Source organism: Caretta caretta, chromosome 15 (assembly GCF_965140235.1).
Source record: "Caretta caretta isolate rCarCar2 chromosome 15, rCarCar1.hap1, whole genome shotgun sequence".
NCBI lineage: Eukaryota > Metazoa > Chordata > Testudines > Cheloniidae > Caretta > Caretta caretta.
Window position 1 is genome coordinate 11,036,183 of NC_134220.1, and position 27,903 is coordinate 11,064,085.

The 27,903-nt window shown below is 42.5% G+C and overlaps 1 protein-coding gene and 1 long non-coding RNA gene across 2 annotated transcripts; one reads left to right on the top strand and one right to left on the bottom strand.

Annotated features, from left to right (window-relative positions):
* Positions 1–311: 311 nt before the first annotated feature.
* On the bottom strand, positions 312–2,855 carry LOC125622704 (uncharacterized). Its single transcript, XR_007352778.2, has 3 exons — positions 2,559–2,855; positions 1,025–1,064; positions 312–602 (listed from the first exon to the last, which is right to left on the bottom strand). It is a non-coding gene; the product is annotated as an uncharacterized LOC125622704 (long non-coding RNA).
* A 78-nt stretch (positions 2,856–2,933) lies between these two features.
* Positions 2,934–26,935, top strand: RNF10 (ring finger protein 10). The gene is made up of 17 exons (XM_048820897.2): positions 2,934–3,490; positions 11,783–11,985; positions 13,020–13,219; positions 14,520–14,610; positions 15,809–15,993; positions 16,074–16,210; positions 18,162–18,322; positions 19,030–19,164; positions 19,393–19,642; positions 19,914–20,047; positions 20,499–20,616; positions 21,046–21,147; positions 21,715–21,849; positions 22,618–22,718; positions 23,028–23,088; positions 23,227–23,385; positions 25,599–26,935. The coding sequence occupies exons 1-17, from the start codon at positions 3,328–3,330 to the stop codon at positions 25,673–25,675; spliced, it is 2,412 nt and encodes an 803-aa protein (XP_048676854.1). The 5' UTR covers positions 2,934–3,327; the 3' UTR covers positions 25,676–26,935.
* Positions 26,936–27,903: the final 968 nt, after the last annotated feature.

Genomic DNA, 27,903 nt, shown 5'->3' on the forward strand with positions numbered 1-27,903 from the left:
ACTCTTCAGCTAAGAACCTCTAGCAGGTTACAAGTTTTAGTTAAGTTTAGTTGTCCTCATTTAGGACTGATTTTTTCTCAAATGTGGGCATTTGTATCAATGTATAGACACCATAATATGCATGGTTATAAAGGCCCAGATCCATGAATGCATTTAGGAACCTAACTCCTATTGATTTCAATGGAAGTTATGCACCTAAATACATTTGAGGATCTGGCCCATAGTCATGTTCACATGTAAGTCAAACAACTTCATAAACCAGTTTAACCACACCTGCTTTTAATACATGTTTGAACGTGACTGAACGCCCTGGCTAAGCAGAAACATACCTGCATTTAAAATTTAAATATGCTATTACAAATGTCAGGTACATGAGTGTGTGTGTTATAACTCCATTGTGGTCTGATCTGTTTATTGACTTTTTTGTAGGTACTTACGTTTGTGTAGTTTAGAACAGAACATATCAAATACCCAAAGCTTTGTACATTATTATTTAGATTGTGGTAGCGCCCAAAATAATGTGTTACACACTTCCGCAAACCAGAAAAAGACACTGTTTGACTCAGGGATCCACTTATGTAGAACAACTTGCAGGATCACAACTGAAAAAGACAGACAAAGGGATACAGCTTATAAGACTAAGCGCCAATCCTGCAATTAATTTTGCGTAGCCCTTCCCCTTTGACATTTTGATTTTGGAGCCCCTTTAACTTCACTGGGGCTCCATGAGAGCAAGTGCCTCTGCCCATGCAGAAAATTGTAGGCTCAGGGCCCTAGTGAGCCATGTTCACAACTGATTAGTTTACTCCTTATCAACCCCTTCTCTTAAATGAGTAGTTCACTCATGAAATAAATAACTTGATGATTTAGCTAAGTTTACATGGCTTTGCAGAAGTAATGGGTCTTCTCATAACATAAGAACTAGGGGCCACCACATGAAATTAATAGGCAGCAGGTTTAAAACAAAAGGAAGTATTTTTTCACACAACGCACAGTCAACCTGTGGTTGATGGTTGATGATTACCTGTTCTGTTCATTCCCTCTGGGGCAGCTGGCATTGGCCACTGTTGAAAGACAGGATACTGGGTTAGATGGACTGGACAAGTGTGGGGAGGGCATTCCATGTATTTAGGACATGAAGAAAGAGGAAGAAAGTGAAGAGACTTGAGGGAGAAGCAGATAAATAGATATGAAGGTTAAAATTGGTATCTTCATAAATATGAAGATAAGGAGATACTAAAGTACAAAGGTACTTCTTCCTCTGGACCTCCTTTACCTTGACCAGACACATTAATATACTAAATAAGGGTAATGTACTAAGTTTGTTTTATCTTTCTAAGCATCTAGATAGCTAGTGGTACATTTTTGATGGATTCATCACCTTAGTATTTAGGTTTCCACCTCTTGGTCAGCAGACTATCTAGATAATTTGTTGACTCATACAAATTCTCATTTTCATACTTTCTTTTTGGCAGAAAATGCTAAAATGAAGCAGAAGTTCTAATAGATTCCAAGAAATGTGGGACAGTAGCTGACGTTCTCTAACCCTCAGGGTTATTATGGGGCATGTTGCCTCACATTTATGAGATATTGGATCCTTCAAGGGAGGCAGCATTTTATTGAGTCTCTGTCATGACCTGCAATCCTTCTGCATATGTAACCCATTAGCAAGATGGAAACAACTACAGCCTGTATTGATATTTTGCTTTATACCTTGATTTTCCACCCAGTTTTAAAATACTAGTACAGGCACATAAATTGGAAAAGGGGGTGAACAGTGAGGTGGCAAAATTTGTAGATGACACAAAATTATTGTATGGTGTCCAATGAGGACTATGAGGAATGGTAGAAAGACCTAAACGAGCTCAGTGAAAGGGCAACATGATGACAGATGAAATTCATGTTGATAAATATAAAATAATGTACATTGGAGGGAAAAATTGAAACTACCCATACACCTTAAAAAGGTTTAAATTAAATGGATCAGATCAGGAAATGGACCTGGGTATTGGTGTGGGAAGTTCAACAAAGATCTCTGGTCAATGTACAGCTGTGGTAAAAAATGCAAACAAAATGTTAGAATGTACAAGGAATGGGATGGGGAATGATACAGAAAGTATTATAATGTCATTGTATAAACTAGTGTTTCACCCGCACCTGGAATACAATGTTCAGTACTGGTCACAGTACTCAATATTCACTCCATCTCAAAAAAGATATTGTAGAATTAGAGGGAGTGTAGAAACAAGCTATGAGTATGATTGGGGGATGGAAAAACTCTTTTATGACAAGAGATTGAAAAGATTGGTATAGTTTACTTTTGAGAGAAAGCAAGAAGCCTGGATAAAGGTATCATAAAAAACTAACTTCTGTTGGTGAGGAAAACAAGCTTTTGAGCTTACACAGAGCTCAGGCCACCTGAGGAAGAGCTCTATGTAAGCTCAAAAGCTTGTCTTGCTTCACAATAGAAGTTAGTCTAATAAAAGGTATAAGAGCTCTGTGTAGCTGAAAAGCCTGTCTCCTTCACCAACAAAAGTTGGTCCAATAAAAGATATTACCTTAGTCATCCACCTTGTCTCTCTAGTAGTTTTCTGTGATATGATTCTGTAACATGCACGTAACACAGGTTGGTTCATCTATACGTGAAAGACAATAAAATTGCTTTACAATATTCTGGGGTTGCAGATTTAGGTGATTCTATGAAGTAGTCTCAAAACTAACTCAGATGTGAAAAGAATGATAACTCCCACAATGCTCTGCTCCGGATAATACAAAACAATGCAGAGAACTAATAGCATGAAACACTAAGAACTACACCTCCCATAATGCCTTACGATAGCGAATGCAAACCAAGTCCACCCAGACTCATCAGAGAACTACAACTCCCAGCATACATTGGGACAGCCGGCTCCTATATAGTGAGTTCCATCCGGGTTCTTGTCTTGCTGTTGGCGACTCGTCGCCATTACAGGGGAACAGCTACGGTACGCGGTAGCCGTAGGAGCGGCGCCAAGGAGCCCGCGCTGCCTGGGCGGCGCCGACCCCCCCCACCGCAGCCAGTGCCGGGCCCCGCGGGGCTCCCCGTCCTGTTGCCACCCCCCCGGAGCCCCGCAGGCCCGGCCCGGCCTCCTCCCGGCTCTCTCCCTGTTTAAGCGGAGCAGCGAGAAGATGTCGCCATGAAGGAGGCCGAGTCAGCGCTGCGCCGCCCCTGTCGGTCCCCTTCGCGGGCCATGAGCCTGGGCCCCCGTCGCCTCCCCCAGTGCCCGTCCTGCCCCCCAGCTCAGAGCCGCTGCTCTCCACTCCTCAGCGCCGTCGGGGCGCCCGTTGATGCTGCAGAGCTCGCCCAGCGCGGCCCCCGCCTCAGCTTCCGACATGGACAAGAACAGCCCCTGCAGCTCCGGGATCCCCGGCTCCTCGGCCGGCAGCAAAGGGCAGCAGACCCGCTCCGCCTCGGCCGGGCCGGCCGCTGGGGAATCTAAGCCCAAAGGCGGTAAGAGACAGGCCCAGGGGTAAGGGGCGCTGGGGTAGGAGCGTAGCCTCCAGCGAAGGTGCTGGCAGGTGTGTTGCACTAACAGGGACGGGGCAGGGGTGGGATGGGCCGCCAGGCTGTGTAACAGTCGGAGGGCTCCATGCTTCTGGGAAATGTCCACATCCGTCCCCAGGAGGTGGGCATGGGGCAGTGTTACTAAGGGTCCAACGGGTTGGTCCGCAGCCCAGGTGGTATTGATCCACTGTTGTTAGTCCCTGACAGGATACAGGGATACTGTGAAATGAGTTGGTGAACTTGCAAGTTTCCAGCCTTTAACATACTGGGCGTGTCTGGTAGTTTTGGAGAGGCCAAGAATTGTATGCCTGGCATGCATTGCCACCATATTATCACTTAATGGAGCTTGGAAACTTGACCATCTCTCCCTTGTAGGTGTTCTTTAGGTCAGCGCTGAGACACACTTGAGGGAGAGGGGAAGATGTGTAAAGAAACTTTCTTGCTCACGTCCATTTGTGCAGTACATGAATGGACAGTCACTTTGCCCATGCTGTCACTTGAGCCGCTTGTAAGCACTAAGATCACTACTGATGTTGTTAAACAAACATGCTATCAGTTTCTGGCCTTCCTATATCCCGGTCAGCTTAAGCTTTCAGCAGCAATATTACCTCCTGAGTAAGGTTCCTTTCTAGTGTTAATAGAAGTGTGGTGTATGCCAAGATGATGTGACCTGAAGTAGTACTCTGTCTTTTGAATGGTGGCTTCCTGCCTAGGATGTCTAAGCAACTTACAAATTACAGCTTGACCCGCCTTGAGGCAGGGCCAATATCTTAACTACAGATGGAAAGGCTGGGACTTACACAAAGTTAAATATTAGAAAGCTTTGTTCCTAGCTCTTCCAAAATCCAGGAATAATAAATCCTCATCCCTTGGTCTAATTACAAGATAAGTGGTGTTAAACTTGGTTGGTGGAGAGGGCTGAATTTCACTCTATGTTCAGTGGGACAGGTTATAAATCTAGATTTACACACATCACTCAGTCCACACCAGACTACTTACTTTTGGTAGGAGGCTTATACTAGGATCAAAATTAGAAGTGGCAATTGAACATCTGGTTATCACTATTATTTATTCAGTACCACTTAGTGGAAGAACATGCTTATCATTAGGACCATTATTTCTAGCCTTTTGTTTTTCCTCCATTATTCTTTTTTCTCTCCCTCATCCCTGTTTGTGTTCTGTCTTTCCCTCAGGTTCCCTTAACTGCAGCAATGCCTAGTTCTCTCTTCCAAGGGGAACATTTCCACTCCTTTTCCCATTTTACTGCTCACCTTTTTAGCAAGTGAAGTAACCTTGTAACTGAGCTTTAGAGTTAACTGTCTTTGAGATAGGAGGTGGAACATCCATACTTCTAGAGCTGTTGTTTCAGGCTGCCTGCAGACTTTGGGAAGACCACCCATATTAGTTTTACACTTGGATCACATTTTGAAGGCTTTCTTTGCAACTGTGAGTACTAAAAACTCTTAACATGAATATTTTCTGCATAATTTGTCATGCAGGCCATAAAGATACATCAGAGAGGCTGGATCCATCTTGCAGGCTGTATGGTTGACACCCTTGCACTCTAGTATTAAAGGGATCTTGTATGAACCTATAGTAGTTAAATATAACATTTCAGTTTAGATTATTATTGCACATAGCTTCTCTCACTGATGGTTTATAACCATCTTGTGTATCACTTGTACAGTTGCACTACATTATTTTAAGCTAAGGGTCTGATTGTCAGAAGTGCTGAGCAGTAGCCGTTCCATCCTGAGGCAGTTGGAGTTCTTGGAGCTTGACACTTTTGACAGTTTGATCCTAACTGTTTCTAAGTATTGAAATTTGCAATAATACTTGATATTGCTGGACCCTTTGACACAGAACTATTCACAATACAGTCTAATTGGAATGGTGCTGGGATGGCTTGTACTCCATTTCCTTCCTCTTGAGTGTTTTGATGTCTCAATTGTATTATAAAAGTGTTGGCATAATGACAATGTATACCTTGGCAAGTCTACCAGTGAAATGAAATAAGTTTCAAAGAGTAGCTATAGACAGTTGAAATAATGAAATATGTGGCTCTAATTCTTAAGGTGTTAACTTCTCCCTAAGACTTCACTGCATATGTCAAATTGAAGAGCATACGTGACATACTTTATCTTTAAGCAACTGGAGTGTGTGCCAGATTACTTGAATGTGGAACACCAATATCTTTTTAGGATGCACCATAACTGATATTAATTTTAACTTAAAACCTGTTTTTAAAGATGTTTTGTCATTGTGAGTCAAAAACGTGGGTTCTTTAATAAAAACAAAAAAACAAAACAAAAAAAACTTGAAAAACTAAGTTCTACAAAGATCCCCTTCATGACTCAATAGCTGGGTTTGAAGCTGGGCCCTTTAGACTCCCCACACAGATCTCTACCACTTGAGATAAAGGAATAAATTTTATCCTCAGTGGGCCAGCTACTAGAAGGGAGGAAGAGGAGGATACTGAACAGTTCTGGGATTCTAGCCATGGAAGGGGAACAGGGTGGTTTATTACACAGAATAGCCAAGTACAGTACATACATTTTGGTACATTTATTCTGAAAGGCACTGTGGCTGAATGGATTAAATGTGGGTCTGTCATTGAAGAACTAGATTCCATTCTAGTTCTGCCAAAAATGCTCTTGTAAAACCCTTTCTATTTGTAAAATGGGGCACAGTGGTGATACTTGCCTGCTTCCTATGGTAGGGATATGGTGCTTTGCTCAATGTCAGTCCAGAGAAATATAAACAGCCATGGGTGGGAACTCATGGTTTTCTGATACCCTTTACCCTAGAAAAAGGTACAGTGGTCAGGGAAGCTGAAGTGAAAGTTTCTCCCATCCCCCAGCAGAACATCCACCAACTTGGCAGTGCTGCAGAAGAGGGAGACTAATGTAACTGAAATGCAGATAATATGTTAAATCTTGACTCTGGAGAGGACTGAGTGAAGAATTACAAGTCAGAGGCCTATCTTTTACAAGAAGCAGTAAGGAGGCAACAGAGCCTCAAAGATTCCTACTTCATATCAAAGTATGAAATATAGGCCCTATACTAATACAAAGAGAATATACCAAGGGCTGTTTTTATGTTTAAATGTTTCACACTTAGCTTTCTAAGCTGTGTTTCCTAAATAACTGCATAGTGGAAAAATTGGGGGTTTTTAATACGTTTTTTGAGGTATAAAGATCGCCTGAAAGGATTCTTCCTTAAAATTAACTTTTTTTTTAATTTTTGTAATTCAGGTGTAGACTGGAATACTCAGATTGGAGAGCTAATGTCAATTATATAGCAAAAAGCTATAAACTGAGCTGTTTTAATTGGATTGTTTTAAAAATTGTGTTAATGCCTGACTTAAGACTTAACATTTTGAATAAATAAATACTAACTTCTGAATATATATCCACTCAGGTACTATTCTAGTGCCTCAAAGGTATTGATACAATAGAGTAATGATCAACTTGCTCGATTTTGTATATAGTTATAAGTCAGCAAATAGCTCTGAGGTTCCCTCTGAAAAAGAAGGGATGCCGAGTAGGTGCATTTGAAAATGAAGTGATTTAGAAGCTTAGATCCCATTGACTTTCAGTGGAAATTAAGCTCTTAAGTCATCTAGGCACTTCTGAATGTCACTTGCTGTGAACAGTTGAGAAACTGGAATAGAGACTGGTGAAATAGAGTACTTTATCACAGCTTCTGACTTGTGGATAAGGCACCTTGCGCTCCTTTCAGGGTGTGCCTTGAAACAGTTTACAGAACTACAATGTTCTAAATGTGAATTCAAACTTTAAAAATTTAAACACAATGCTCCCATGTCTGAGGGGCCCCCTCCTCTCACAATTAAAGATAAGAAATATGATGTGTTCTACCTAGGGTTCATATATTTGAAATGAGATAACTATTAGAAATGAGCCCTGCTTCATTAAAATGAGCTGTTTCTGGATTAACACTTCTAGAGACGATTAGTGCTTTCAAAAGTATTCATCATTAGATTGGAACAAGCTGCAGGGCCCCCCGAAGTGAGAATGTTTGTTTTGGCAACCAGTAGCGAAAGTCTATTTGGAAATGATAGTTAGTTTTTAAAAGCATGTACATACAAAGTCCATTAAAATTATTTTTTGGGAAGTGGAGGTAGGGACAGGAACTGAAAGCTTTTCCTAGGCCAAGGAATAAAATTCTGAATTAATTTTGGGCTAAATACAGAAGACCGCTGGATAAGTACCTTTGGTAAGAGAGGTCACCGGAGGCAGTTCATAGTAACCTGAAATCCATAACTGAGGCATATCAGGGAAGAAAGATGACAGTGGACAGTAGAAGCTTTTTTCTGACATGCTGCCTGCCAAAACAATCAAAAGGAAGAAAAGCCCTTTTCCTGAAGTTGTAGGGAAATAGGCAATCCTATCTAAGATGAGCTTTTGCAGCAAGACTAGACATTCATATGGTTTCTCTGGCTTTACATCTGACTCTTCTCTCATTTAAATCTTGTTTTACTACAACCCTGGTGGTTCTTAAAATTCTTGAGAATTTTCATGCAGACCATCCTGAAGAGGGGAACTGCCTTCAACCAGTAAAGTTGTGAAGAAAAGGTGTCTAGAGTCTATACCACTCTGGATTCTTGATCAAAAGGCACAGACTAGGGATTCCTTGACCATAAAGTGTGATGCAGTAAAGTCATCATAATGATGAAAGGGAAACTCCTAAAAGCCATGGAGTCAGGTTGAAGGGATGTAATATGATAGGAATGCTCTGGTAAGAGTTGACTGACAATTTAATGTTCATAATGGCTGTAATTTTGTGTTAGCTATACTAAGGTGGGAAATTTCCTTGCTGTCAATTGCAGGGGAAGATGACTGCTACACCTGACAAGAAGTAATCTGACCCAATTTAAAGAGACTGAGGCTATAAAGTTACCTTGACCCCTTATTTGCAGATACATTTTTCTGTCCCCTTCTGCTCATGGATTGAAAAAGTTCAAAGTTGCTGTGGCCTGTCTAGAATATGCACTGTGACTATAGATGTAAGAAGGCTGTTCAGTGATGAACTTCAGCTCAAATGGCTTTCCATATAGACATTCTTAAAGTTAATTTATGAAAATAGCTAATCCTAATCCAATAGCCATTCCTTGTCTTTGGAATGAATTTTAATTATACCAGAGACAATATCCGACTCTCAGTGGTGTAAATTACAGCTTCTTCTCTACAGTCAGAAAAGTCTGTCCAAATCACCATAGTCCAGGCCTGGTTACACCCTGAATATTTAGCTGCAACTGGTTTGCTTCTCCAGATAACATTCTGCACCTAAGGTGTCAGGCTGACTTGCAGTCTCTCCCATGTGCACTGTAACTGCTGCACAACTCAAAGACACATGCTGTGATACAATTGCAGGAACTGTTTGAGTTCTCAATTCTGAATTTGGCTCTGCCATTAGGCCAAGTACCTCACTAGTTTTGTCAGTAAATAGTGGCAGAGTGGTTGCATAATGCCTCTTGAAAGCTTCCCTGTCACTTCTTAACTAATGATTAATAAATTACTGCCCTTGTATTTCTCTATGTAATCTGAAAGGTGTTTGTCTTTCGTCTTAATCTTGCAGTAGAAGATCTTCAAAATTATCACTCTTTGGAAATCACAGGCACATCTGACAAGTAAAATTCTGAATTGCGTGGGCTTTAAGAATTGCATGGAGTCACTGGAAGCTGAACTGTGAAAACTGGTGCAGTAGGCCTCTTAAACTAGTGTTCCCCCACAATTCTAAAGTGTGGTGGCCACACCTTTCCATCCCTGTGCATTTCCTTTCTACTAAGAGGTGAAAGATTTAATTGGTCTTAAGATACATTTGCTTTTTTTAATGTGTTTGTATTTTAAAAGCATCTGGATGCTTAGTCATGTAGAGGTATGCACAGCCCTTACTGCTCCCTAAACACACTGGGGGGGGGGGGGTCAGGAGGGAGAAATTAAACTTTTGCAGTGAAAAGTGTGGAGAATAGACATGAATGAGATCATTTGGTTGCTATAAATGTGCAGCTGGGTTGCTACTGATGCCTGTAGCTCAGGAGTAATAGTGGAAGATAGGTTTCAGAGGAACAGCTGTGTTAGTCTGTATTCGCAAAAAGAAAAGGAGTACTTGTGGCACCTTAGAGACTAACCAATTTATTTGAGCATGAGCTTTCGTGAGCTACAGCTCACTTCATCAGATGTTTACCGTGGAAACTGCAGCAGACTTTATATACACACAGAGAAGATAGTTACCAAGGTTAGTGGAACAGTAATTAATATGATCTTAAAATAGGGAAGGAGGGAAGCTGTTAGCTGCAAAAGACTTGTGCAGAATCCTGGGTGATGAAAAGGGGGCAGAAGCCTGCTACTTCCCAATATGTGGGTCTAGATGCAACTGATATTCTAGTGCTGCTGTTGTGAGGCATTAGATTTGATACGTCACAATGGACCTGATGCAATGTTAATTAACATTTCTGGGAGGGAATGGTGTATTGGCATATCTGTGGGCTGATGACATTGAAAATTAAGCTCTAATTTTATTCTCCTGTTTCAGGAAACAAATGTATTAACCTGGTAATGCCACTAGATACACAGGGAAATGGATTACCATGTTTGGACTCAACCTGACTTTACATTTAAGAACTTATTGGAACTTTAGGGGGAAGTGCTTTCTAATGTTACTGAAAGATCCTCTGCAGTAGTCTAGGAAGCATTAGCAACTCTTGTACGCATTTAGAATACCCAACTAATGTCTGACTGCTCTTCCATTCTTGTGAGCCTTCGAATTAAAGCCACCACTTTGTGCTTGCTGCTAGTGCTTTCTGTGTTAAAATACCAGCAGTGTGCTCAGCACTCTCATCAGGCAAACAATCCCTGCATCCAGGATTTGGGGATTTACTCATTAAAACACAGATTAGATGACTGCACTGGGAGACCAAAGGTGGTAGTGGTGTGTTGAGGCAGACTGACATTTTGTGGGCATTGTGGAAGAAGTGTGGTTTTTAAGAAGAGAGCCTGATGCATTGTACTACCTTAAGCATAGGGCCTAGGATGAAAGAAGGCACAAAGAAGAAAAAAAAGTAAACAGAATAGTGATTAAAAAGAGAAGCCCACATAACAGAGAAATGTGGGAGATCTAGAAACAGACAAATGCAGGCAGGATGGTACCTTTACACATTCTAGACCTGAAAACTCATGTAATCAACTAAGGACATGTCTACAATACAAAATTGTCAACTGAAGTTATGTCAGCATACAGCTGCTGCAGTAATTAAATCGCTTTGTGTGTCCACACTATGCTTCTTGTGTTGGCAGTGCAAGTCCTCACCAGGAACCCTTGTACTAACTGTACTGTCAGTGCAGGGCATTGTTAGACGGCTTCTGAAAGTCAGTAACAGTTGATGTAAGCATCAGTGTCTAAGCTGATGCTGCGTCGACTTAATTACATTGACTCTATGCCTCTCATGAAGGTGGAGTTAAGTCAGAATAGCGGGGCAGTCACGTTGGCAGGAGCAAAATTTTACTGTAGACACTTACATGTTTAGGTCGATGTAAGCTGCCTTGCATTGACCTAACTCTGTAGCATAGACCAAGCCTATATGTTCCCAGAATAAAAAACTAACTGATGGCTATTGAGTGTTTTGGAAAAACACCAGAAGCTAGAAAATTCGATCTTGACTACTTGGTGTCAAATTGTTCTAATTAAACATACCCTGCTAGTGGCTGTTCCTGGTTCTAGCCTGAAACTAGTTCTGTAAATGAATCAAGTGTAGTGTAATACTGTCCTCAGTTCAGCTAAACATCTGCCTTATGTCTCCAGTCCTTTGCTTGGTATAAGCTCTAAGTAGTGGTGGATTTTGGTGTATGTTTCAGTAAATGCTGATTACGGAGCTGATTCTGCATAGAAACTATCCATGGTATGAAGAACCTGGACAATAGAAGCTAACTTAGATGCATCTTATTTCAAGGCAGCAAGACATCTGTCTTTGTTGGATGCATAGGTTCCTGGATACTAATGTGCCTGAAAAGTACTTTGCTGTGGGTTTGGTGGTGTAGTTAGAGAAGTCTTGGAGCTCTCGATAAGAGTCAGTATTGTCTTGCTGTAGACAGGTATAAAAATGATCCAAGCCAAATGCAGTCCTGTCTTAAAGACATAAATTACTTGACTGCCACTAGAAAAGCAGTGGAAGTACCTTGCTGAGCTTGAGTCTGATGATTTATTTTTTTTTCCCCCCAGATGGTAAGAATGCAAGTGGATCCAAACAACGTTACAATCGTAAAAGAGAAACTTCATATTCAAAAAATGAGAACTTTTCCAGCCAGTCCCGTCGCTCCAATTCACAGAAAAGCAAAGCTTTTAACAAGATGCCCCCTCAGAGAGGGGGCACTGGGGGCAGTGGCAAACTTTTTAGCTCTTGTAATGGTGGAAGACGAGATGAGGTGAGAATTGTAATGCTATGTCTGCAAGGCGTCTTTTTTGTGGGACGAGAGGATCACTCTGACCTGCTAGTTAGGTCTCCTGTGTACCCTTTCTGGGCTAGGAAGGGCAAGAACCTGAGGTGGTAACATCGCTGAGATGCCAGATTGAGTGAGATCAGAACAACTTTGCAACATCTGAGAAGAGGATGCTCTTTGGTCTGAGATTTCTTCAATAACAAGACCAGTGAAACTAACGGAAGTACAGTCTGAGGAATGGGTGTATAGACAGGCCACATGCATATTGTGAAACACAGGTTCTTCATGAAAATGATCTGTTAGTAATACAGCTTTCAGTTCCTAAATCTGTGACACATTTATGTCCAACCACTTGTGTATTCTGAATCCCACATTATGGAATATTTAGCAAAGTAATCTGACTAGTCCTGATGTGATCTAGTGAGGAATAAAGGCAGACCAGGAATCCTTTCATGCTGATGTATACTATCAGTGGTCTGCCTCCCCCCACTTGGCATATAACCATGTTACACCCATTTTTTTAAACTAGCAATTTAGTTTACAAGTATCACGTATTCACTTACTATATTTTCTGAGTCCTAATTCTGTCCATTTCAACTATATGGAAACTAATCTAAAATCATGAGATCCCTGGAATGATCCTAAAGCTTGCAATACTGGCTCTTTAAAGGGATATTGTCATTTTAAAAATAGCTTTTGTTACCTATGTCTCTAATCCTAAACAACTAGTTTTAAAAATTAAAAAAGCTTTCACTTTTCACTACAAAGGTTGCTTTACACTTCCATTTATACAACAGAAAAAGATTACCCAATCTTAACTTTCAAGTTCGTTTGCATTTCTAATGCCGCAGTATTTGATCTTCAGACCTGGAGTGGGAGAAGGTGAGTAGGAAGGAGTAGTGCATTTCCCTGTATACCATTGAAGGGAATGGATCTGTGCTTGTGTTGATAAGTTGCAGTGTACCAGCTTCCAGTAAATTCTAACCAGAACAGTGTCCTTTTTTTGTTTTGTTTCTTAGGTAGCAGAGGTTCAACGGGCAGAGTTCAGCCCTGCCCAGTTCTCTGGTCCAAAGAAGATTAGTCTGAACCACTTATTGAACTTCACCTTTGAACCCCGGGGCCAAGCAGGTCACTTTGATGGGAATGCCCACGGCAACTGGGGGAAAAGGAACAAATGGGGACACAAACCCTTCAACAAAGAGCTCTTCCTACAGGCCAAGTGAGTGGAAGATCAGCAGGGCTCCTAGACATTCATATGAATGAGCTCTAAGGGAATATGTATTCACTCTGTAGGTGATTGAGTCAGGGAATTCAGTATTTAATTATACTGAATGTTTGTAGTGAGTGGTGTGGTGTTTGTTGTTTTGTTTTTTGTATTGGTTACTGAAGTTCTGCTCCACTGGTTCTGCCTCCACAGTATTGGTGCAAGGGTTACCTTGTGTGTACGCAGAAGGGTGAAATATGTTCTTTTCCTGATTATAAAAGGAGATATTTGTATCTGAGAGAAAACAAAGGAAATGCAGTTAAAGGGACTGAGTGTGAAGGATGGAAAGGGTAACACCCTTCTGCCCAAATACTCAAGCACCACCTGTAAAATTTAATATACCCTGTTGGGTCCAGGAAGGCCTGTGGTCCCTTTCCCACTTAAGTAGTTCACATTTCCTTTCTAACTCAAGTAATGTGGTGTAAACAAAAAAACTCAATCCATTTTAGTACAATGAGATGTTAAAAGGTGCTTCTTTTGGGATCAAAGCAAGTCTCAATTTTTAAGTCCTCATGTGCAGAGGTCTTTGTTTTTAAACAGATACATTGTAATAGTTACTCATCTTTATCTTTAAAGATGACTTGAATAATTTTAACTTATGCTTAGAAATATATACTGAATGCATCAATCAAGGTAGTTAGTTTAGCAGATGAACTCTTTTTTTTTTTTAAGCTAATATACTAATGGCTTTCTCTCTAATATGGGGCAGGTTGAACATTTTCTGTATCTGATCACCACTTTTAAGACCATGAAAAGTACTGCTAAAATTGTGGTCATTTACGTTTTTGTATACTACGGTAAAATGTGAATATACTTTATTGCTATAGAGACTTCCTATAGCACTTGTCTGAATAGTATGTGATTTCCTGCCTTGTGTTCTACCTAGTTCAGTAGTTTCCTTTATGGAAACCTGTTTCCACTGCATAAGTTCCCTTTTGTTTAGTCTGTACTCAGACAAGAACTCAGGCAGGATAGCCAAAGTGCAGGGAGAAGAACCGTGTCCAAAGATGTGCTGGCTCTGAACTTAGCCCTGTTAGGTTTACTGATGGTAACTGCTGGCCATGGTCAGCCTAGATGCCAAGTCTTTTCATGTACCCAGCATATGGCTGTGCTAGGCATTCTTGGGTACTGTCTTTAAGGACAGGACTGACTTGGTCTCTTGAAGATCTTAATCCAAAGGCCGCTTCTGCTTTTACCTGGACACAGCTGAAATAGGTGACTGATCAACTATGATGCCTTTGTGTCTTCCGTCCAGCTGCCAGTTTGTGGTGTCTGAGGAGCAGGACTACACAGTGAACTTCGCTGACCCAGATACCTTGGTCAACTGGGACTTTGTGGAGCAAGTGGTCAGTAGTGATGGGATGGGTGTTTAAAACTTATTTCTCTTCTTCTGCCTATCTAATATTTTTTTTAAAAAGTGCCTACCTGTTGCTCTAGTTGCTTTTGACATAATGTGTCTTTAGTTGCCATCAAGTTTCTTTCCTCCTAGTATTGCATGAATGACAGAGGAGAATCTGATAGGGAATTACTTTTGAAAGACTCCGTACATGATAGGAGCTTAAGACTGCCAAACACTCTTATGAGGAAGAAGATCTCTTCCTCCTTGCTTTATAGATGGAAGTTTTATAGGGATATTAAGTGTGTTTCTGATGCACTTTTTTCCCCATAGTATTATGGAGAAATGTTGTCAGCCTTCTGACAAGGTCACAGGGATGGAGTTTAAGGAAGTGTGCTGTGTAGAATGCTTTTACAGACTCTTATTCTTTGCATGGGCAAACGTCTTTTGCCTCACAACAAAAATCTGTAGCTACTTTGAAGCACCCCAGGATTCCAGCCAGATCTAGAAAATAGCATCTGTCTGTGTGTGTCTCTCTCAATACTTAATCTATGATGCAGAGCATGCATTTGAGAGGGAGTGTGTTTGCTGTTACCCTGAGCTTGATGCTTCTTTGGGAACTCATGCATGTGCACACTTCCCCCAGTAGTCTTAAACGGATTACATATACGTTATTTAAGAAGCATCTGTCTAATCTTCTAATATGTATGTTTAAAGAAATCAATGGGCCCTAAATTTCTAATCAGGGAGATGCAGAGAAGTTTAGTTGTGTAATTATGTTGTGAAGTCAAGGTGACACCAAGAAGTCCACTGCTGTCTGCAAGATTAGTTGCTTTCAGATGACTAATCTAGTAATCCTGGAGATGGGGGTCAGTGAACACATGAAAAGGGAAACTAATCTGACTAGGACACCAAGCCTCCTTGTACATTTGAAGAGTCTGACAACAATACCCTGTAGATGGCTCTACAGACTACCCTATGTGCATTTTAAAAACATTGTTCCTGCTAAACGATATGATCAATTTCTTGGTGACTGAAGGAATATTCTCTCCCTGCTTTCTTGGAAAGGTTTTGGTCTGTCTTGGCCAAATATTTCCACCCTCTAGAGAAAGTGGCAACTTTGCAACAAATTCCCAAACGTATATCTCAATTTATAATCTCTAGCTTTAATAATTTCTTTATATTATGCTTCTCTTATGGCCATCCAGCGAATTTGTAGCCATGAAGTGCCCTCCTGCCCAATATGCCTGTATCCACCTACTGCAGCCAAGATCACCCGTTGTGGGCATATCTTCTGCTGGGCATGCATTCTGCACTATCTCTCCCTGAGTGAGAAAACCTGGAGCAAATGTCCCATCTGTTATGGGTCTATTCACAAGAAGGATCTCAAGAGGTAAGACTTGCAGGGAATTCAAATCCCTTCATCTTTCTGTACAGTTAATTCTTGTTACTTAGTCTGTTCCTGTATTGCAGTGTTGTTGCTATGGAAACACGCCAGTATGCAATTGGTGACACCATTACAATGCAGCTAATGAGAAGGGAGAAAAGTGTTTTGGTAGCATTGCCCAAATCCAAGTGGATGACTGTAGAGCAGCCCATTCACCTTGGAGGTGAGTACTTGTGAACACTCTCCTGGAACGTTGGCTGCATGTATGACTAAAACTTGGATGTGGAAGCTGGTTGCTATGGGGAAACCTCACTTCTCTCACTCTACGTGGATTTATATATGGCAGATTACAAAACTTAACTTGATCAGTATTTAAAAGCAAACTACCACCTCTTAAATGACTGACCTGCAGTCTCCTACCCCATAACTCCCTTCCATACGCTTGCATCATACATTGTATTCTTTTCTAGTTTCTGTGCTGCAAGGCCCTGCCATCCCAGAATAATTTTACACAAGCCAACATTCAGTATTTCATAACTGTTAATGCATCACTGCAGAGCTCACTTCCTTTTGTTGGTCTCTCTTTGTTCCCCATATGTGGGTTTTCCCCCCTCTTTCTCCTCCCCCCCCCTCATGGCTCAGCCACAGAGTGAATTATTTTAGATTTGACTTATTCTGTAGTTTATGCTAGATTATTTCAGAGATGCTGTGTGTAGCAGCAGCATATGCATGATTCTACCAGTGGAATCTCCTAATGGGGAATATGGGAAAACTTTCAGGTTCTTGAGAACCTATTACCTATCTGGGGCTTGATCATGAGCTTCATAGAGTTATTTATACAGTGTCATATGTTTAAAGCACTAATGGATAAGATAATGATACAATTTGTGTGACTGGTGTCAACATTCTTCATTTTATCACTGGTTTCAGAGTAACAGCCGTGTTAGTCTGTATTCGCAAAATGAAAAGGAGTACTTGTGGCACCTTAGAGACTAACCAATTTATTTGAGCATAAGCTTTCGTGAGCTACAGCTCACTTCATCGGATGCATCCGATGAAATGAGCTGTAGCTCACGAAAGCTTATGCTCAAATAAATTGGTTAGTCTCTAAGGTGCCACAAGTACTCCTTTTCATTTTATCACTGCTGCTTTATGGGTTATCTTCACCTGTGGTCTTTCAACCAATCCTATGAGGGAGGACATAGTTTAAACTTAGCTCTAAAGGTCAGTCTCCCAATATAGGATCCCGGAGCATAGAACTAATTTCAGAGGTTTGCCTTGGATATTTAAAAGTTAAGATTGAGTATACATCAGTAACTTTGGTTAAGAAACAAAACATACAGCACTACAGGGATATTGTAAGACTTGGCGTCCATATAACTGCAAATCCAGAAAATTTCAGCATTAAGCTTGCACTTAAAAGAAATCCAAATATGGTAAGAGATGCAAAATGCACAGACAAGATTCTCTCAACCTCCTCCCTTTTTGTCCTGTAGTGACACTATGAAATTGGGTTGAGGGTTGGATTTGGAGGAATGAAGATATCTAATGTCCTTTTAAAAGCTTGTTTCTAATCTGGGATTTCAAATGCTGAAATTGCTTTTATTAATTTGCGGGCAGAGAGCAAAAAGAATATTTTTGTCACTGTTTAAACTTTGGGTTTAATACCAAATTGAGATTAAGTTCCCCTCCCTCAGAGTGAGAGCCAGCATCCTCTGAGGCCCTCCATCAAAATGAGGAAAGACCAGACTTGCCATTCCTGATGCTGTTAGGGGGGTTAAGGCAGGAAATACCTTCCAGGCACTACTTACTTCATAAAGAGACCAAAGCCCATCCTTTTTTAAAAAAGAAAAAAAGAAGCCCTTTATGGGTTCTCTAAATGTGCAGAATCCCACCCTACAAATGTTTGATGTGACCAAGTCACTAAAACAAATATCTAGTGCAGAAATTCTTGCTGAATGTCTATGGAGACATAATTTAATAGCTTGCTATTGGGATTTACAATAAACTGATCTCCTATCTTAGTAACTTCTTGCCAACAACATTTCTTATGCACAGATTTAGTCTTCCTAGTAGACTTCCCCACACAGAGAGTAGATGAGATTTTAAAAGGAATGGCCAAGTTGAATTTGGACCTTGCTGCACATTGGGTGTCTTACTGATATTCTTTCCAGATGAGCAGCACAGCCAATTCTCTAAGCTGTTGCTGGCATCCAGGAAGCAGGTGCTGCAGTGGGTGATCTTGGAAGAGAAAACAGCATTGCTACGACAGTACGAGGAGGAAAAGCACACCCCTGAGGCTTGCTTTATTGAGGCAGCTATCCAGGAACTGAAGGTGAGGATCCCCAGTTGTGGTGGATGTTAATGGTATTTGATGCTTACTGTGTTTTTAATGGAGGCCAAGTATCCACAGCAGGTTTGGTTTGGGGGAGCCAGATAAGAAGTCTCTCAATATAGAGATTATTTTTGTAAATGTGTGATTCAGTATCTGCAGTAGTAACAAAAGAAAATAGTTAAAATCTCAAATATTCTTCCATTTGGGGCACAGAATACTGGCAAGGTAGCTTGCTTTTGGTGACACCTGCTGATCAAAAGCAGCAATATAAACACTGAAAGGGAATAAGAACTACATGCGCCCCAATCCCTATCACTGACAGAACTCTGCCACCTGGAATGCCACCAGCCTCTGAATAGTGTCTTAACTGCAGAGGTAATTGTGGAAGCTTGCTGTTGGTGAAGCCAGGCTCTCCTTGTGTCAGGAATAGCTAATTCTTGGGATAACTATTCTTTTGTCTATAAAACCTCTTTAACCAAACCTGTAGGTTATTGCTTGTTTCAAAGCCAGTATGTGGCAGATGGCCTGCAGAGGTCATTTCTAAGTAAGCTGGTGTCTCCCTCTATTACAGAAGTGGCCACTGGGTGAGGGAGAATCTTGATCTGTGACAGTGTGAGACACGAGGGGAGGGAATACTTACGTTTATAGTGTCAGTCTCCTGGAATAAATAAGAAACTGAAATGTGTTCTCTTTGGGGTGGCCTATAGTATCGAGAGAAGGCTCTAGCTTCATTGGACCAGAGTAGCGACATCGATGTCACAGGAGCCACAGTAGCTGTAGAAGAATTGGCCCTGATGGCGCCCTCTATGGCCAGGGTGCCTGCAGCTTCCCAGGAGAAAAAGGTGGGTTTTTTGTCTCCCTTTCTTCCCCAGGACAAGCACAGTTAGGATCTAACTCCACCTCCTCACTATAGTGCAAGGTGAGCAGGCACTGAGGATATCTACCCTTCTCAGAGCATTTGTGTACCAGAGATTATAGTTCTTCTGAATGGGATGATGTGAGTTGGATACCGACTCTACACTGTGTGTTTGTGAGTTGTTTTTTTGTGTTTTTGTTTTTTTTTTCTGTAGCAGTGTGTTCTGGAATATCTTTCTGCATTTGATGAAGAGATGGTGGAAGCCCACTCTGATTCTGGAAGCTCCTTTCCTCTTCCCCTAGAAGCAGAAGAGGAGGAGGTACTTGAGGTGGACACTGAGGAGGTACCAGCTGTGAATGCTACAAAAGAAACTAGTCCATCAGAAAGTAACTACCAGGAATCTAACGTTACAGCCAACAATGAACGTTTGCGCAACAACTCTCCTTTTTACTATTTCTATCAAGGTTAGTGGAATGGGGTCTGTTTGTGGAGGGAGAGGTAAATGCTCACCAAAAAGTGCCCCAGGGGAAACATTTGTAGCTTCAGTGGATTCATGAGCTTGTTAATTAACCCCTATGAAACAGAACTTCAGAGAAGAAAGTCTAACATTTCTTGCCATTAATGTTTGACGCTCCAGGGGAGAAGGGGGTATGGCTTTGAGAAATCAGTAGTTCCAGGGGAGTTAAGGATGAGGTGGGAAGTAAAGAAGTGACAAGTGAATTTCTTCCCTTGTAGCGGAGGATGGACAGTGTATGTACCTTCACCCTGTGAATGTTCGCTGTCTTGTTCGTGAGTATGGCAGCCTGGAGAACAGTCCAGAGAAGCTCACTGCAGCTGTGGTGGAGATAACTGGCTACTCTATGACTGAGGTAATTGCTGTAGCTTTTTCTTGTGTTACCAATCATGGCCTTTTTCTTAAGGAGGGCAGTTGAGAGCTGATGGTGGGTAAGATACTACTAGGAAATGCTAACTTACAGTGGCTGTCAAGCATTTTCCAATACTCGCTGAAGCACTTTTTTCCAGGCTGGGGGTAGGGTTGGGATCTGCTTAAGGCATCTTTGGAAGCAGCAATGCCTGTAATAAATTCTCATGAATTGACTGGCTTCGCTGGTGTTCCTTCTGTTTCCTCTTCCTGAGAATAGATTAATGGGGAGTACATGGCATAACTGTTTCCAAGACAGGTTCCTAGAATTTCAAGTGTTTAGTGGGTGAGAGTAATGTCACCCCCAAAAAGCCGGTGATATAGATGGTTGCGAAGGGAGAGACTTGGAGGCCTATGGGTTCTAATGCAACAAGATACCTGATCTTTTCTCCTTTCAGGATATGCGACAGCGCCATCGTTACCTATGTCACTTGCCTCTCACCTGCGAGTTCAGCATCTGTGAACTGGCTCTGAAGCCACCTGTCATATCAAAGGAGACCCTAGAGACATTTTCCGGTTAGTGCTTTCGTTTCTTTTCCCAGGAGGGATGATGCCCTGTAACCATAAAGAGTTTGGAAGAAGGGATGTCTGTTTCTGTGGGTGGGAGGACAAATGGATAACAGAAATGTAAAAGGCTGGCTTGCTCCTCAGTCACACTAGTTCATGATGATCCTAGCTAGAATTAGGGATTGCCTTGTTCAGGTTAAGGAACTCCTCTGATTTGTCTGCAACAGGTGAGTGTTTTATTTGTGTAGATTAGACAAATGTTTGAGAGAAGAGTATGGACGAGGGTGGGAAGGATCAATCTACAGTAGAATGTAGACACTGCACTAACTTGCTTATGCATAAATTAATGATCAACTAGTGATAGTGTCTCCAAAGCTGAAAAGTTTTTTACCAAGTATTGGCTTTTACCTGGTCTCCTATGATTTGTGTGACACTTAGATGACATTGAAAAGAGGAAACGCCTGCGGCAGAAGAAAGCGCGTGATGAGCGGCGTCGGGAACGCAGAATTGAGATGGAGGAGAATAAGAAGCAGGGCAAGTGTAAGTCTCACTTAACCACAGCTGGTGGGTTTCTGCTTCTCTTCAAATGCTGGGAAGGTTTGAGGATTAGGGGTTAATACACTGGGGATAAGGTTGGGGGCCTGCCGTGATCACAAGTGAACACGTATTAACCTTGCCGTAAATTGGGCTTGCTGTAGAACTCCTAGCACCCTTTCCTTAGACGGTGAGATCATGAGTTGCGCTACCTGGATCAAGGAGGCATTTAACAGAAACTGCACAACTAACATACTACTTTACCATGCCCAACACATTGAAGCTGGAGAACACGGTGGGGGGGCTGCCACGGAAAGGATATACTGCATTCATGTAACTCCCAGGATTCTGTCTCTAAATCCAAATTAATCCCTTCAACTGGAAAGGTGAAGGAGGAACAAACATCTTCTATTTGGGTTTTTTCTCAAGGAGACAGTAGCAGTATTGCTACTTTCCCTTCAAGGAAGAGACCACTCCCAGAGCCCCTGAAACAACTTGACACTTGCACACCAGTGACCCATTACCCCGTATTAAGCCATGTTCTGATTAAAAACTTTTTCTGGCTTTCTCTAGATCCCGAGGTCCACATTGCTCTAGAGAACCTGCAGCAGTTTCCTGCCTTCAGCGCCTGTTCAGGAGAACTCATCAGCAGTGATGACCAGAGCTCCTCTTTGTCCCTTCTTGGCAGAAGCTCTGTGCCTCTCACAGGTGAGCAGCTGGAAGAATGCACAGATGGATTGATGCAGTCCCTCCCCCAGGCTTTCTGACTCTGAACACCAAGCTAGACTTTCACTGCTGACCACAGAACCCTTTTGCATTGGTGCTGAAATCCAAAAGTTCAGCACCCAGAAATAGAGGACTAAAGTATATCTCCATAAGTGTTGCCTACCTTCCACTATGTCTTGTCTGTATCCTGGATCTGAGCATTGCACTGCAGCTACCACTTACAAGAAGCCTCATATTGTAGGAAAAGGAATAGCTACTTCCAAGAAATGGACCCCCACTCCCAAGGGGAGCTGGGAAGGTTTGTAAGTAACTCTCTACAATTCTGCCTTGGGTGAACCACCATTTATTTTTCTTGTGTATTGTAACCTGACACATGCTACCCTTAGCACTGAATATAGGATATGTTTTCCTGGGTTAGTCCTGAGAAGGATCAAGTTCAATGACTCCACCACCTTGGGTGTATCTCACCTTGGGTCTCCTTTCCAGCATTCTGAGATGGTTCTTGGTCACTTGCTCTCTAGTAAGTGTCCCTGTATTAAAAACATGTTGAGACAATCTGTATAAGAGGCTAAATAGCAGAGGGGGGAAACGGAAACATCGACAAGATGCTTTGAGATGAAAGCTGGAAATTTTGGGCTATAACGCATTGTTTGACTTGGCTGGCACCAGCTTCTTTCTCCTCCGTTACACAAATGTGGGATTTTGCTAATGTAATTAGCTTTCCTGTTTGACTGAATCTTGTCTCTGCAGAGTCTGTCTCAACTCCATTGTCAACTGCTGCCAGCCTGGCTAGCCCATCACTCTGTATTGGGAGCCTGGAAGAAGAGTCTCCCTTACCCTCCTTTGCCCAGGTAAATCCTCTTCCCTTAAAGTTGCATATGCAACAGAACACCCAGCTGACTATCCTCCTTGCTGTTTCCTCACTGGTCTGAATTTTAAGACCTCCAAGCACAGTCCTAGTGGCTGCTAAAATGGGATGGTCCCTCCACTCTTCAGTTGATCAGTGCTAATGTTTGGCAAAAGACCCATACTAGGCAAAGTCCTGTTTTCTGGCTTGAAAGTTGTATTGTACAAACTTCCTGGGGGCGTGGGCAGGGATGCTGACAGATAGGCCTTGGTCTGCTTTCTTATGCACACTTTTTTTCCCCCTCCCTTGTTAGATGTTGAGAGTTGGAAAAGCAAAGCCAGAAATGTGGCCCAAAGCTGCCTCAAACACAAGAGGTAAGGAAACCCTACCTCCAGTGATTATCTTGCATAATTACAGGTGTAATGGCTACTGAATAAAAGCACTCTTGTACAAGCTCAGCAACACAACTCTTCCATCATCTGTGGCCTTTCTAGAAATCTCCTTTCTTCCAGATCAGAATACCCTGGCACCTCCTGTTCCAGTGGATAGTGATGGAGAGAGTGACAACTCTGACCGTATGCCTGTGCCCAGCTTCCAGAATTCCTTTAGCCAAGCTATTGAGGCAGCCTTCCTGAAGTTGGATAAGCCGTCCACATCTGACCCCGTCTCTGGTAAGAACAAAGAAGTTTGTCACCTAAAGAGTCTAACATGCCCAGCTCCCTGACACTGGAAGTCCTCCCTCCCAGTGTACAGGGGCCATAAAAGCCCTATCACTGGCTGGCTGGGCAAGTTTCCCCCAGTGCTGGCACTGCATAAGGCTTATGGGCAGTGATGAGATGCCAAAATCTTAACCGGTTCCCTATAACACCTTCTGGTTTAAGGGATGTGCCACAGTATGTATTTTTTGTACCAGTAGGGTTACCATTCCTCCATATTTTCCCAGGAGGAATTTTTAAAATTCCTCCCAGACAGCGATTTTAAGTACCAAAAAGTATGACCTGTCTGGGAAAATACAGATGTACGTTAACCCTACCTAAAGTTTAGTTTTGTTTTTTTTAAAAAGATGGGCCTGAACTAGAAATGAGCTCCATTTCACATGTGTGGGTCCCCACCACTCCCTGGGGGTGTGCTAGGGTGACCAGATGTCCTGATTTTGGGTTTTTTTTTTTCTTATATAGGCTTCTATTACTCCCCACCCTGTCCTGATTTTTCACACTTGCTGTCTGGTCACCCTAGGGTGTGCACATGTGTGGGTCCCAGCTGCTCCCTGTCCCCCTCATTGAAGCAGGTGTTAGGGTTACTGCCCTGGGAACTGCAGGGCACCAGTGGACATAGGGCCAGCTACAGACAAGGGCGTGGGGCAGCACTGGCTGGAGGCAGGGCAGGGGGTGCGTGCGGGGCTGGCGGCGGGGCAGGGGGTGCGTGCGGCAGGGGCTGGCTGTGGCCGGGGGGTGTGGTGGTGGCTGGAGACGGGCTGGCTGCGGGCAGGGTGGTGGGTACTCACAGGGAGAGCGGTTCGGAGCAGCCCAAGCAGTAGGATGCAGCCCAGGCCCAGCAGAGCAGCCGGGGACCCACCAGGCAGCAGTGGGAGCCCCAGGGTCAGGGGAGCAGCAGCAGCACCAGGCCTTGTGCCCAGGGCCATGTGGCAGCCCACATGGCTCCTGCAGCGCAGCCCCCCCAGTGGCCGGAGGAGGAATTGCATCACTACTTGGCCAGAGCCCAGCAAAGCCTCAGCGCCCCCCACAGGGAAGCGGGTTAACAACCGGTTGTAAAACTGCTTCAAAATTTAACCACCAGTTCATGCGAACCAGCTCCAGCTCACCACTGCTTATGGGGTCCTGCCCGAGTCCTGATGTAGCAGTGGTGGTATGTTGGGGATGGAACTGTAACGTACAATACTAGAACCATTCTAAACAGTTCCAGGTTGTGGAGCTGCTCAGAGGCAGCCTTAAGAGGGAGCTGCTCTAAGTTACAGTGGGAGTTGCACCAGCCTCCAACAAGCCCAGAATCGTATCGGCACAGAGATGGCTTATGACCACCTTTGCCCCCTCTCTCCCTGGACTGCACCTGAGTAGGACGTCCGAAGCACAGCACACAAACGTATCCTGGGTATTCATCATGTGCCAGCTTCTGCTGGCTTCTCCCTATGTGCAAGGATTGGCTTTCTGTGGTAAGGTGGGCCTAGCTCACCCCAAAGTTTTTTGTGCCTCTGGCACTCCAGTGATGAATTCTGTAGCCATATAGAAGTTTCAAACTAATTCATATCTAGGCTCTTAAATGAATCGGGCATCAATTGATACACTAGTCCTTGTTCTTCTGCTCAGTTTCATGCTGCCATGAAAGTTGCAGTGTATAGCAGGCTCAATATTTATGATCCATAACTTGGTAGAACTGTTTGTCAGTGGGAAGCAGATGCATTTTTTTTATTTCTAACCTTTATGAATGGGATTGAAATGACCTCCTCTTTGGAGGTGAGCTACTCTCACTTGCTACTCAATATTTGCCTGCATCCAGCTGTGTGATGGATAAGCATGCTAGTTCAGAGCTACTAAAATGACAGCAATAAGAACAGTTCATACTGCTTGACTATTTCAAATTCTAGAGACTCAGAAAACAACCCATCAGATTTCATGTTTCACCTTTTGGACAGCTTCCTCTAGCCACCATAAGGGCTGGTAATGTAGTTTTAAAACAAGTCCTAAAATGCTGTAGCATTGTGTGGCAAAAATTCCACAGCAATAGACAACAAGGTCCTAGGTACCTACATTGAAACTAACCCTCCTCCCCAACCTATTAACCATGAAATGGGAAGATCACTGTAGCTGGGAAGAAATATGGCTTCGTCTAAGCCAAAAAAATATAAATCTTTCTTTTTCTTTTACAGAGGAAAAGGGAGGCAAGAAAAGAAAGAAACAGAAGCAGAAGCTGCTATTTAGCACCTCAGTTGTCCACACAAAGTGATGCTGCTGTCCAAGAAAGTTCTGTCTCCTGGTTTTCATTTGCTTTTTGTTTTGCTGCTATAGTTTAAGTATTTAAGCTTGAACAGACTAAATCCATGTTTCTAGGCCTTGGGGGAAGGGGGAGAGAGGAGAGGACCATAGATATCCACTTTTTATTCTAGCACTTTCAATTGGTTTATACAAAATCAAAGTATTAAGAGAAACTGAACCTGGCAACGTTTAGCCAAGGTTTCCAGTCTGTGCCAAGTCAGCTCTTTTGGCCCATCAGCGGTTTGAATGTGTTTTACTGCTGTCTGTGGCACTGCCAGTTTGTTGCAATATGGTGTCACTCAAAAGGCAGAGAACCTCTACTCTCCCTATTGGTGTGTGTATAGAGAGGAAACAGTACACAAGATCTGGCAGTAAGTGTAGTTTGCTGTAAAGCAGAATCCTTTTTCTTAGCAAGTGCAGTTTGCCTTCCACTGGAAATGGGCAATATTGAAGAGGTTCCTGTTTCTAGATCATAGTAGGAAGGAGGGTTCTTAGTCTCTAAAATGACAGGAATAGCAGTTACTAACTCCTTCTGGTGCCTAAGGATTAGATCTAGGGTGGGAATAAAGTAGATCCTTGTTACCAAGCTCAAGTTACAATACATACTGGACTCTCTGCATTTCAGAATGAATGTCAGGGAATGACTTACTGTTGCATGTTAGTGTGTTAACATGGATGTAAGACAGGTTGCAAAGGAATTCTTTGTCTCCATGATCTGGAGCAAACATTCCACCCTAGAGTCTCTTGATAACTAGGCTGGGTGGGGTTTTTTTGAGATCAGCTGCATTTGAATCAGAGGAATGTGATATCTAAAATCTGCAGAATTATTAACCCTACAGCAGGCAGCCAGGCTATTTGTCCTGGGTGGGGGCAGGGGCCTTATTGTGCTTTGTGCAGGGATGTAAGTTGGATTGTACTAGGCTCATCTTACTATAAACCTTTTTCTCCCTTCCCCTCTCTTCCCACACTTTTTTTTTTCCCTTGGAGCAATCTCATTCTGCACTGCCTGTGGTTTAATTTGAAGCTAATGCATTAAATGGTGTGGATTTTCATTAAATAAAAGGAACAGTAGGTGTAATGTACCAGCAAAGACAAACAGTTGCAATAAATCATATGCACACTTAGAATTATAGTGCTGCAGGGGGCAGGAGTCCTTCCTCTGTAGTACTATACCCCTTTTGTTGAGACTTGAGTTGGAAATAAAGTTTGGCTGAGCAGCCACTACCTGAAAGATTTCCTTCACCACCAGTTTGTAAAGGGGAACAATATGGTTGTGCCCTTTAGCTTGCAGGCCTTGCTTCTAAAACAGCAGCTTTAAGTTCCTTAACTATAACATGTCAAGTTATCTTACCTTCTTTCATTTGGATATGTTGACAGACTTACTATACAGTGAGCTTTCTCACCTTAAGAAAAGGAGAAAATGTTAGATTCTTAATATGCTAGAGAGAAGTTCTGGCACCTTTATCAAACAGTCTGAATAAGAACTACACCTTGTCCCCCTTTAGTTCTTCCTTGGTATCACAACTATCCCTCTGCTAGACTTGTTTTTCTAATAACATAAGAATGGCCATACAGGGTCAGACCAAAAGTCCATTTAGCCCACTGTTCTGTCTTCTGACAGTAGCCAATGCCACATGCCCTCAGAGGGAACAAACAGAACAGGTAATCAAGTGATCCATCCCCTGTTGCCCATTCCCAGTTTCTGGCGAACAAGCTAGGGCTATCATCCCTGCCCATCCTGGCTAACAGCCATTGATAGACATCCTCCCTGAATTTTTTTTTAAACCCTCTTATAGGCTTGGCCTTCACAACATTCTCTGTCAGAGTTCCACAGGTTGACTAGGTGTTGTGTGCAGCAATACTTGCTGTGTTTTTTTTAACCTGCTGTCTATTTTCATTTAGTGGCCCCCTAGCTCTTGTGCTAGAGAGCATAAATAACACTTATTACTTTCTCCACAACAGTCATTTTATAGGCCTGTCATATCTTGCCTTAGTTGTCTTTCCTAAACTGAAAAATCCCCATGTTAATCTCTCCTCATATAGAAGCTGCTCCATCCCCCCCACTAATTGTTGTTGTCCTTTTCTGAACCTATTCCAATTTTTTTTGAGAGGGGGCTAAAAGTAAATTTTAAGAACCTTTCAGCCAATGTCCAACATATACCCATTCCTTTGCAAACCATTTTATTTAACACTAACTCG